Source organism: Muntiacus reevesi, chromosome 3, assembly GCF_963930625.1.
Source record: "Muntiacus reevesi chromosome 3, mMunRee1.1, whole genome shotgun sequence".
Taxonomy (NCBI): Eukaryota; Metazoa; Chordata; class Mammalia; order Artiodactyla; family Cervidae; genus Muntiacus; species Muntiacus reevesi.
Genome location: NC_089251.1, coordinates 76,663,795 through 76,675,214, shown reverse-complemented (window position 1 = coordinate 76,675,214; position 11,420 = coordinate 76,663,795). Strand labels below are relative to the sequence as shown.

Sequence of the window (11,420 nt, the reverse complement as noted above, 5' to 3'; positions counted from 1 at the left end):
TAAATTCTGGACCAGGATACCTACTGGTCATCAAGTTTTGAACTTAATTATTTACTTGATTGACTTTAAGAGAAATTTAATTTTACTCGTCATGAGCTTATCAATCCATTGCTTTAACCAAAAGCATCTTCCTGTATCTAGAATAGTTTGAAATTTCTTCCATTTAAACATTGACCGTTAATATAATAATTAACCTATTAATTGTGTGATTCTTGGGTTTCCTGATGGCTCAGACAGTAAAGAATCATCCTACAATACAGGAGACTTGGGTTCGATCACTGGGTCAGGAAGATCTCCTGGAGAAGGAAAGGGCACTCCACTCCAGTATTCTTGCCTGGGGAATCCCATGGTCAGAGAAGCCTGGTGGGCTACGATTCATGGGGTCACAAAGAGTCAGACACGACTGAAGTGACTAACACTTTCACTTTCTTGGGAATCACTAGATTAAGAAAATTCTTCCTGAGACCTCCCTGATGATCCAGTGTTTAGGAGTCCACCTTCCAATGCAAAGGATGGGAGTTCAATCCTTGATTGGGGAGCTGAGATCCCACATGCTCCAGGCAACTAAGTCTATGAGGTGCAAGTAGAGAGCCCATGTGCCACATGAAGACCCAGCACAGCCCCCCAGATAAATTCATGAAAATAATTTTTAAAAATTCCTCCTATGTTTGAAACAAAGTGAAATTATCTGTTTTTTAGATTGAAGTTTTCCTTCACATACGGACATAGTTTAACCTTTAGCCTCAAGAGAATCATCTGGTTTGCAGGATTTTGAGGTTTTCAGAGTCATGCTCTGTTATTATTTTTTATTTAGTGACCAATGCAGTTTTAAGCAAATAAGGCAATTATGTTTTCCAGCTATAAATTCAGACCTTGAGATGTATTCCTTTTTATTGACTTTTAAAAAGAACATTTCATTGCAAAGTCCACTTGAAACCACCTGCAGTTTATTACTGAATTCTGGATAACATAAAAAATGGACATTATTGGCACGTGAATCTCTGGAATTCCAGTTATGTTACCCTTTAGGCAGTTAGGAGTTGAAATTTTGCTGCTTTTGTTATGTTGAGATTATGTTGGCGATTTAGGCTAGGCTTTCACGTTCATTTTACTTGGCAAACCATTTTTACTGCTTTTTTGCCTTTCTCTCTTCACTTTATCTTCTGAAGCTATCCAGTCCTGAAAAAGTAGTATTGCCTTGCAGAAGCCTTCCAGCACATTGGCTAAGTTTGAGGTTTTATTTCTGTTTGTTGGGTATTTTCAAGTTTCACGTTAAAGAGGTATATTCTAATCACCTCAATTTATGAAAGTTTATTTTAAGGGCTTTTAGGGTTTTTTTTTAAGGCAGTTTTAGGGCATAGCCCATCCTTATTGAACTGGAATATCATTCAAAAGTACAGCACTCACTCTAGCAGGTCATGTGATGATTCAGCGGCACCTCTGATGGTCCGCACCTTAGAGACAGGTGACACCCATTGTCCCTGGTCCCATGGCTCAGCTTGCCCTGTTCTGTCTGCAGTGACTGTCTGCTTCTCTCACGACTGCTGACTATCACCTTTGCCTCTCTCATGGCTTCTCACTTACGATCTTATTTTCATGTGTCTTTTTGTTCTCCCCACTCTGCTATTTGTCTCTGTGTGTGTCTCACCATCACGCTGTCAGAGAAGCTGCCTCTGATTCATTCCATCAATAACTCTTCAATCTAAAGTGTCTCAGATGATTAGAGTTTTCATACACATTGCTTCAAAGCCCCTGACTGGCATAGTCCTAAAGAGGACTGCCTGAGTTGCCTGCTGTGTCCTGACCCAGACAATTGTGCAGGTTAGGTGTGTTACAAAGTTCAGGACATGGTGATCTATGTGTGAGGAACAACCTGGAGTCCCTTTTCTCATAGGGACAGGGCCAATAGCCTTCCAGTACCCATTTGAGAAATCTCACAGAAGAGAAAACAAAATAACAACCTACTTTTGGAACAAGATTGTATAAATTCTATTGCAGTTCTCAAATTCACTTATTATTTGACTTCAGGTGTTTCTTCAACTTCATTGAAATATGAAGGTGATAGCACTTAATGCTACTTTGTATGTGCTTTCTGACTTCAAGTTTTGGCTTCCTCTTTTTCTTTAACCATATTCTAGAATGGTAGATTGTTAACGATGATATTTGTGTGTAGTGAAAGATAAGAGATGGTTTCCGGCTTTATGTTACAGCCATTCAAGGTTTTCTTTTTCTTGGACCATGTTCTGAAATGATGGCATATTAACGGTGGTATTTATGAATAGTCAGTGGTTGTGAACAAGCTTTCTTTTACTTTTTACTTGTCTTTTCAAAATAATTTAAAATACTAAGCAAAAATTTGGGAACAAAGATAACGGAGTGACTAATGGATGGAAAAAAATTCTGCAGTGCTGTTCACAGTGGCATATTTTAGTTGGCACTGGTGACAGTTTTATAATAATGCTGTACTCTGGTGACTGTTAAATGAAGAACAAATGAAAAACATATGTATTGAAAGTAATTGCTTCTTTGCTTCAAATATCCAGCTTAAATCTCTCTTTTACATTAGGAAAGCAGAATTTATGCTGTAGCCAAATCAGGCATTCGAATGTCTGAGGCCTTCAATATGGAGAATGTTCATAAAAGTAAGTGCTTTTGCATGCTGCATCATGAATGAACCTTGAGCACTTTGTGCTAATTGAAATAAGCAGTCACAAAAGACAAGCACTGTATGAGTCCACTCACATGAGGTATCCAAAGTAGTCAAATTCATAGAATCAGAAAGCAGAGTTGTGGTTCCTAGGGGTTACGAAGAGTTGGGAAAGGGGAGCAGTTGCTTAATGGGTATAGAGTTTCAGATTTTCAAGATACAAATGTTTTGGAGATCTGATTGACAACAGTGTGAATATGCTTAACACTAACTGAACTCAAAGGTGGTTAAGATGATAAATATTATCTTATGTGTTTTTTACTATAATAAAAATATTTTTTTAAAGAATAAGTGATTTTGTATTGCCATTTCACTAGCCAAGAATTTCCTAAATGTCTAAAGTCATTTGAATAAACACAGCTTTGCCAACTTTCAGAAAATGCTTTCTGAAGTTGCTGATTTATATTTTAAAATTGAAATTCATGTTAGTATAGGGGCACATTGATGGTCAACTCTCATGTAGCAAGTATCTCATGATTTTACCCCAAAGAAGCTAAATCCTGGACACTGCAATTTCAGCTGTTTAAATTGTAAAAATATTGATCTCTATGTCTTCTTCTTCCAGAGTTTAAAACACATTCCTCCTTTCTTTCTTTCTTCAGAAATTTATTATAGAAAAAAATACATGCTCATTATGAAAAATAAAACCAAACCACAAAGAACTGTCTGAAATAAAAAGAGACATGTTTCTGTAGTTCCTTCTACTGGCCCCTTCCTTTCCTATCTGTAATCTGTATCTTAAAGGTAACCATTAATGTTCTATTCCTTTTCAGCTATCTTATCATTGGTTTTTGCCATTCAGGAAATATATTCTAACCTTTCAGTTTGAGGTTCACCTGCTAAAGGATTAAAAGTGATGATATTTTAATGCCAGGTCGCCAATAGGGCTCTGGATAATCAGAGAGTATTTTCACAGGGTACTGCTCACTGATCAGTCAATAGGTATTTGTACTCATTTCCGCCCAACCTGAGCTGAATGGAGATACCAAAGAAACAAAAGCTAAGATCCTCACTTTCAAAGAGGTTATCGGCTAGTTGGGGAGCTAGCACACTTGGGTATGTAATGAACCATGTAAGAGAGTGTATAATTTAAACTGTAGATGCCATCGTTCTTAAAGTAGGCTGCACAATAAATATCGTGTGTTCATCCAGTGTCTCTTTAATTAGAAATTTTGTTAATTCACATTCATAAGAAATAGACCTAAGTGCTAGTTAGATCTATTTTTTTAAAAAATCATTTTGTTTTCTGTTTCAGATTCTGTTGCAATGCTTTCCTACACCGCATCAGGACTTTATACGTCTCTGATATACAAGAACGTGACAACCCCAGTGTATACGACACTGAAGGGGGTAACTCATTATTGTTAAACACGTGGGTCTCTTCATGGTGGGTCAAAAAAACTGTTTATTCAAGCTCCAAATTCCAATCTTAACATTTTATATAAACTCCCTTTATAAGGAGTTTTAGAAGTTCACACTAGCACATTATTAAAAGAGAAGAAATGGAAAAAATCTCGAGAAGATATTTATTTTAATCAGCGTAATAGAGGTCTGATATGCTCCATTTTTGTTATGCTGCATGTGAGCCTCTGCCCCATCCATAACTGTTAATTGTTTAAAGGAAATTGTGTTAATGGTGTAAAGAAAGCAACTAATTTAGAAAGCTCTTCAAATCACTGCCAGGGTTCCCCTCCCTTGTGTGAAGTGCCTGATTAAGTATCATCAGAAAAAAAGTATCAGATATGAACAGTCTTAGAAATCTTTTATCATTTACAAATGCCTTTCTGATTGGAATTTGAAATTTAACAAGTGTGACTTTGATAATAGCAAGATGCTTTCTTCTATTCCTTAAAAAAAAAAACCTTATTCCATAACGTCTGGTAAAATTCTGTACCTAAAGAGAGAGATAACTTTGGAGATGGACACATAGGGACGCTATTTTGTTTTCTTTAGAAGGCGACCCAGATAAGCAGCAGCCCGTTCCTGGATGACTCCTCTGGGTCAGAAGAAGAAGACAGTTCAAGATCCAGCTCCCGGACCTCGGAGTCAGACTCCCGCAGTCGGAGTGGGCCAGGCAGCCCCAGAGCCTTGAAGCGAGGTAAGGGATGGTTGCACACACACAAGACAGCTCCAAATAGTTCAGGATATTTAGTGGGAATTTTATCTCTACAATAGGACTTTAAAAAAAAAATCTCCAAAGTACTGCTTTCCACTCACACGTGCTAAGTCACTTCAGTCGTGTCCGACTGTTTATGACCCTATGGACTGTAGCCTGCCAAGCTCCTCTGTTCATGGGATTCTCCAGGCAAGAATACTGGAGTAGGTTGCCATGCCCTCCTCCATGGGATCTTCCTGACCCAGGGATGGAACCTGCGTCTCTTACATCTCTTGCACTGGCAGGTAGGTTTTTTTTTTTGTTTTTTTTGCCACTAGCACCACCAGGAAGCTCATAGTGAAAGAATATTCACCGAGGACTAAGACACATATTTTAGTCCTAATCCTCTTCTGAATTTTCTTTGTGATTGCAGACAAGATAATCTATTTTTTTAAAGCTTATCTGTAAAAGAGAGATCACTTAGTTATAGGAATAAAGTGAAATACTTAGGTTAAATGAGATTTCTCTTTTACAGTTACTTTTTGATTTTGAGTAATTTATAGGATGGATGGACTTATTTCAGCTAAATTCATTACACTGCTAAATGGCAGAGAATACACCTAAAAATGTGGTGGTTAATCTGATATTAAGAAAACTTACTTTGGGCAGGTCTACAATTTTTGTGAATTTTGAAGAAATGTTCGGCATAGATACAGGTTCTAGAGAGAGTCAGTCATATTAAATGATATCTGTATTTCACAAAAGCTATGTTGGTTTTGAAACTGTTCCATGGAACCCCTATGTACTCCCAAGCCCCTCAGCTTCAACAGGACCTGTTCAGCTCTCATAGGTTTAATATTTTGGCTTCCGTTGGTCTCTTTGCTACTACCTTGCCCCCTTGAGAGCTGGAATCAGGTTATATCACACTTTTGTGCAAAACAGTGCAAGGACTCCTTATACTGACTCTAAGGTATTACATGATTCTTTGATGTCTTTGACCTCATCTCCTCCTTTCTCCTCTCTTACTCAGCTCTGGCCACCCAGACCCTTTTGCTATTCCTGGAACATGCCAGGTATGCTTTTGTTGCAGGACCTGAGCACTGAGTATTTGCTGTACTTGGTATTCTTCCCGCAGATGTCATCATGGCTGGTTCCTTTTCTCCTTCATTGCTGGGCTCAGACACTGCCTTCTCAGTGAGCGCTGCCCTGACCACACTATTCCAGTGAAGTCCTTTACTCTTCTCCAACTCCCTAGCACTTTTTATTTCCTTTAGTTGGCTCTATGGTGTATTTTTCCATAGCATTTGCTCTCTGTTTTTTGTCTTTCTCCCCCAGCTAGAATCTGTGTTCCACGAGGACAGAAATTTGTTTTGTTCTCTGCTCTGTCCCTAGCATCTTGAGGCTAAGAGCCTGAGATTTGCATTCCAACATTGCCTCTGCCTGGCTATTTGACTTTGGACAAATCCTTTAATCTGTGGACCTTAGTCTCCGTAGAGAATGAGGGTCTGAACCTGAATGATCTCTGAGTTCTTTGGTAGATTGGAATTTCTGTTATTCTTTGAAAAATAAAGATACTACTATTATCACATCCATTACTTGACTCAGTCAAATAAATTAGAATAATATAGTGAAATTCTCCTAACATGGCCCTTAAATGTTAGTAGATACTTAAAAAATTGCCAGATACTATAATGAATAATGACTTAAGTTCTAGATTTTATTTAATATTTTCAAAATCTCCAGTTGTAGTGGCTCTCCAATGTGACTTGCAACTTGCAAGTTGTTTTCCAAAATGGCAAGTGAATTATTGCGAAAAATGTTCCTTTGAATTTTGCATTATAGCTGCTGGCAAATGAAATAGTCAGTTTATATCTTTTTTATTGCTTCTCTTTTATGCAAGATTTTCAAAATCTATGCACTAGTAGTATTGAACTCCTATGTTCTTTTAATGTGATGTTACTTTAAAATGATCACAAAAATTAAGTGTATTAAAGTGTGATCGTACAGATCTTGATAAATTAAGGTTCAACACTTGTTTGCCTACGTGTGCATGTGCTCTCTGTGCTCAGGTGCTTCAGTCATGTCTGACTCTTTGCAACCCTGTGGACTGTAGCCTGCCAGGCGCCTCTGTCCATGGGATTTTTCAGGCAAGAATACTGGAGTGGGTTGCCATTTCCTCCTCCAGGGGATCTTCCCAACTCAGTGTCTTGCCTACATGTCAATATGTAAATACATGTATTTTTAATTATTAATAAAATACATTATTAGACTATCACATACATTTTATATATGTGAAAATAGCTATACTTACAATCATCCCCAAATATTATTTTTGTTTCTTTGACTTCCTCGGAGATCTGCATGATTGTCCTTAACCCTTTAGCTCTGTTTTCTGCCTTAAAGGTACTTCATGGTCAAAGGCATGGAATACATCTAGTCTAGGAAGGGTGATGATTTGCGATATGGATGTATTTCTTAGGAAAACTGACAACCAGCATTTGGACCATCCAATTGCTAAATATTGACTTGATTTATTTCTTTTCATCTAGGTGTGTCTCTCTCTTCTGTGGCCTCTGAAAGCGATTATGCTATTCCCCCAGATGCTTACTCCACAGACTTGGAGTACTCACAGCCAGAGCAGAAGCTCCTGAAAACTTGCTCATCTTCCAGTGATAATGGGAAAAATGTAAACACTTAGGGTTTTTGGTTTTTTTTAATTAATGAATCTGTTAGAGTCTCCAAAGGGAACCTAAATATTTTTTTAAATCTCTTTAATTAGGAACCACTGGAAAAATCTGGCTACTTATTAAAAATGAGTGGTAAAGTCAAGACTTGGAAGCGGAGATGGTTTGTTCTTAAAGGTGGTGAATTACTTTACTACAAATCTCCGGTGAGTGGAAATTGCTTGTTATTTAGCACTGAATTCCTCAATCTATAAATCAGACTCCTGACAGATTTTCTTCCATGTAATTCAGTTAATGAGACAAATCATTTCTTATTATGACTATTACAGGTAATCACTTTGCATTGGTTTTCTTCCCTTCATACAGAGCGATGTAATCAGAAAACCACAGGGCCATATTGAACTTAGTGCGTCCTGCAGCATTTTAAGAGGAGATAACAAGCAAACAGTTCAGGTATTTTTTTTTTTTTATATCATGTAAAACTCAGTTCTCAATTTTATAAGCTAATAGAATGAAGACTGGGTATTCAGTATTTTTTTATTCCATTTGGTGATCAGTTTGATGCCCCTAAAATGGGTAAAACCCTGGGATTTCTTAGTTAAAACTATGTTATAACCTGAGTTTATGTTAAGTAAATCTCCACTGTATTTTCTTTGCCCTTGATCCCTTACACTGTTTGTTCCCCACTCCTAACCCTCCCAGCCATTCTTAATTCTCAACCTGTCAAGCTATTTTAGAGGAGGGTTATTTGATAAATGAATTCCCAATAAGATACCCATATTTTAATGTACTATTGAATTCAGAAGTGTTCACAATTTAATAGAGAACCAGAAAATGTCAGTTCTGTGAACTTCAGATGCTCTTACACCTAAGTGGGAAGGATATTAGGGAGCAGAGGGGCTGTCCTAGTTCCCACAAAGTCACACCACAGAGGGGGCTGCTGACCATTTCACACACACATAATGCCAGTCTTACTGGGAAACCTTTGCCAAGTTTAAAAAACAAAACAAAACAAGCTATTGAAATAGTTTGGATAGGTGACTTAAAATTCAGATGATTTATTTCTGAAATGCCTTCCATAATTGTTATTTTCTTATCTTCCTTTTTTGAAGGGTGAAATACAACATTTTATTAGAAAAGTACATTTTCATTGTTTTCAGTGGCTAGTACCTGAGGACTGCCCCAAAATGTAGAAAGGAGAATCAGTATATTTAAGGCTGATTTGCATTGTTGTACGGCAGAAACCAGCACAACATTGAAGCAGTTTTCCTCCAATTAAAAAATATAAACATCTATTTAAAAAAAGAATCATTTGTAGGCTTCTGAAACTGTAACTATTCTGCTCCTCATTTCAACAACTAGGAATCCATAGCACATTTAAGGGAGAAAAGGAAAATCTAGTGAGAAAACAAGATTAAAAAATCATGACCCCAAAGCATAATACTATGAAGAGTTTTAAAGTAAATGGAAGTGAAAAAACTATTTCCACAAAAAGTTAATTGTCTTTCTCACAAAGTGGTTAAAATATGCTGCATGATTTATAGAATTGTTTATCTGGAACCTAGGATTCAAGTTGCAGCTTATTTGTTTCCATATTAGGTAGTGATATTTGAAAAATGGACAAGGAAATGATAATTATTCTAAAATCTCTAGTTTCCTTTTCTATCTCTTTCTCATCCCGTTCTAGTTGACCACTGAAAAACACACATACTATCTGACTGCAGATTCCCCCAATATATTGGAGGAATGGATTAAAGTGTTACAAAACGTTCTTCGAGTACAAGCTGCCAGCCCCCTTTTCCTGCAACCTGAGGGCAAACCGACGGTGAAGGGATTGCTCACCAAGGTGGGAACTCCATATACAATAGCAGCGTCCCAGGCAGCGAGAGAGTTAGCCCCGCAGTGACGAAGAGTGGGCATCACAGAATATATATTATTTATGTTGTTTTGCGGTGGGAAAGAGTGTTTTAAGTATGATACCAAAGACAAAAACCATAAAGATGAAACATGACAAATTTGACTATCCTGCATAAAAATGTAAATGTTCTTACTATCAGGACTTCTCTAAGCAAATTTTTAAAAGACCAATGAGAAGCTTTGAAAATGTATTTGAAACTTAAGTACAAGTTTTTTTAATCAGTAAGCAAAGGGTAAATATCAGTGAGGGGAAAGAACAAAGGACACAGTGAGAGAGGTAGAGATAGAAGCACAAATGATCAATAAACATATAAGAAAACGTTCTACTATCATTAATAATTTTCTTGAAAAGCAAGAAGTAATGAATATTTTAAAAAATCTGATCAAGGGAGGACCTTTTTAAAAAGTATGAAATACAGTATTGACACAAATTAAGAAGTTTGCTACTGAGTTTACTTTAGAAGGCAGTTTGGCAATGTCTTGGCCAAAGTGTTTTACTCAGTAAATATTTTGAATGAACAAATAAATGAATAAATATTAAATGTTTTAAGAAGATAAATATTTAGACTTTGATCCAGCAGTTTCAGTCTAAGAAATTTATGCTTAGGAAATTATCTTAATTTGCAAAACATTTAAGTATGAAGATGTCCATTACAGCATCCTCTTTCTGATTTAGAAAAAAAGAGAGATAATAATTAACATTCATTGAAATGCAGATTTTAAGTACAGGATTGAATCAGTTTTGGTAGATATTTACTGTCACTCTCTCAAGATATAGAACATTTCCATTGCTGCAGAAATATTACTTGCACTCCATGGTTTATAATACAGAAAAACTGAGATCATCTTAGATATGGAGTAGGGGATAGTTTTAAATATTTATATAATCAGGTAATGCTTTACTGTGCAGTCATTTTAAATGTGCAAAGAATGTTTAATGTTTTAGAAATAGATTATGATGTGTTGTTAGGTGATAAAATAAGTGTAGAGTATTACATAGTTATCCCACTTTTGGTAAGCATATTTGTAGAAAAATGTCTGACTAGGAAATATACTAAGGTATACTGGATATCTCTGTGTGGTTTTTACTTCATTTTTGCTTAGTTCTGTTTTCTAACTTTATAGTATAAAGTCTGGCTTTCTTTTTTAAAAGATTTTACAAGTCTGTCAACCTCAAACATACATAGGTGAATTATTTTCTAACTTTTTTAGAATGAGTAAATATTGATTTATGCTAAGACAAATATTATTTTAAATTTTTTAACAATACAATAAAATATTTACACATAAAATACTGCACACAAAAGTAATCTTTGCATCATCATGCATTACTCATGTGCTTTATTTATGTAAGAGAAGAGAAATTTAACTATGGTGAGCTATGCCACCCTGTAATTTATACTTAATATTAATGTGGGAATATGGGTGGGTGCTCTTCAGTAATATTTACAAAGACCGACCAACTATTCTAAAAGTAAGAGAAAAAATTAACAAATACATTCAACAAAGAGATGCACTATGTGTTTTTCCGGATCATTCTATCACCATGAAAATGTTTTTTCTCTTACTCATGGGCTTGAGAACTCCCTGGTATTCTGCTAATATATGTTTTCCAATGAACCCAGTGCTACTCTAAATCACATTCTTATTCCAGTTCATAGTAACTAATTGTCTACTGTTTCAAGGACGGTGTATATCAACTCCTTAGGCTTTAATATAATCTCATGGCTAAGGGTTTATAATTTCTTTCACAATCAGTATTTTTGGTTTTTTTGCTTATTTTTAATTATTGGCATGCCTTGTCAATTTTCACTCCTATTACATTTCTACTGTTCCCTGCTTCCCATTTTACAACTGCATTTTAAATGAGTGCAAGTTGATGTGATTATCAGATGACTAAACCACTAGGATTTATAGACAGGATGCTTATTAGATTTCCTTCCTACCATTTGTGAAGGGTTGTCCACCCCCATATTTTCACCTGCAAAGCCTTATATGAGAAAAACTCTTTCCGAGT

General features: G+C 36.1%; 1 protein-coding gene across 1 annotated transcript in view; it reads left to right on the top strand.

Annotated features, from left to right (window-relative positions):
* The window catches only part of PLEKHH2 (pleckstrin homology, MyTH4 and FERM domain containing H2), a 96,349-nt gene that overhangs the window by 38,827 nt on the left and 46,102 nt on the right, over positions 1-11,420 (top strand). Inside the window, exons 9-15 of the mRNA XM_065929362.1 lie at positions 2,567-2,642; positions 3,963-4,057; positions 4,661-4,805; positions 7,352-7,488; positions 7,582-7,692; positions 7,853-7,939; positions 9,174-9,332. Coding sequence (XP_065785434.1) covers positions 2,567-2,642; positions 3,963-4,057; positions 4,661-4,805; positions 7,352-7,488; positions 7,582-7,692; positions 7,853-7,939; positions 9,174-9,332 — 810 coding nt within the window. The remainder of the gene's footprint in view (positions 1-2,566; positions 2,643-3,962; positions 4,058-4,660; positions 4,806-7,351; positions 7,489-7,581; positions 7,693-7,852; positions 7,940-9,173; positions 9,333-11,420) is intronic.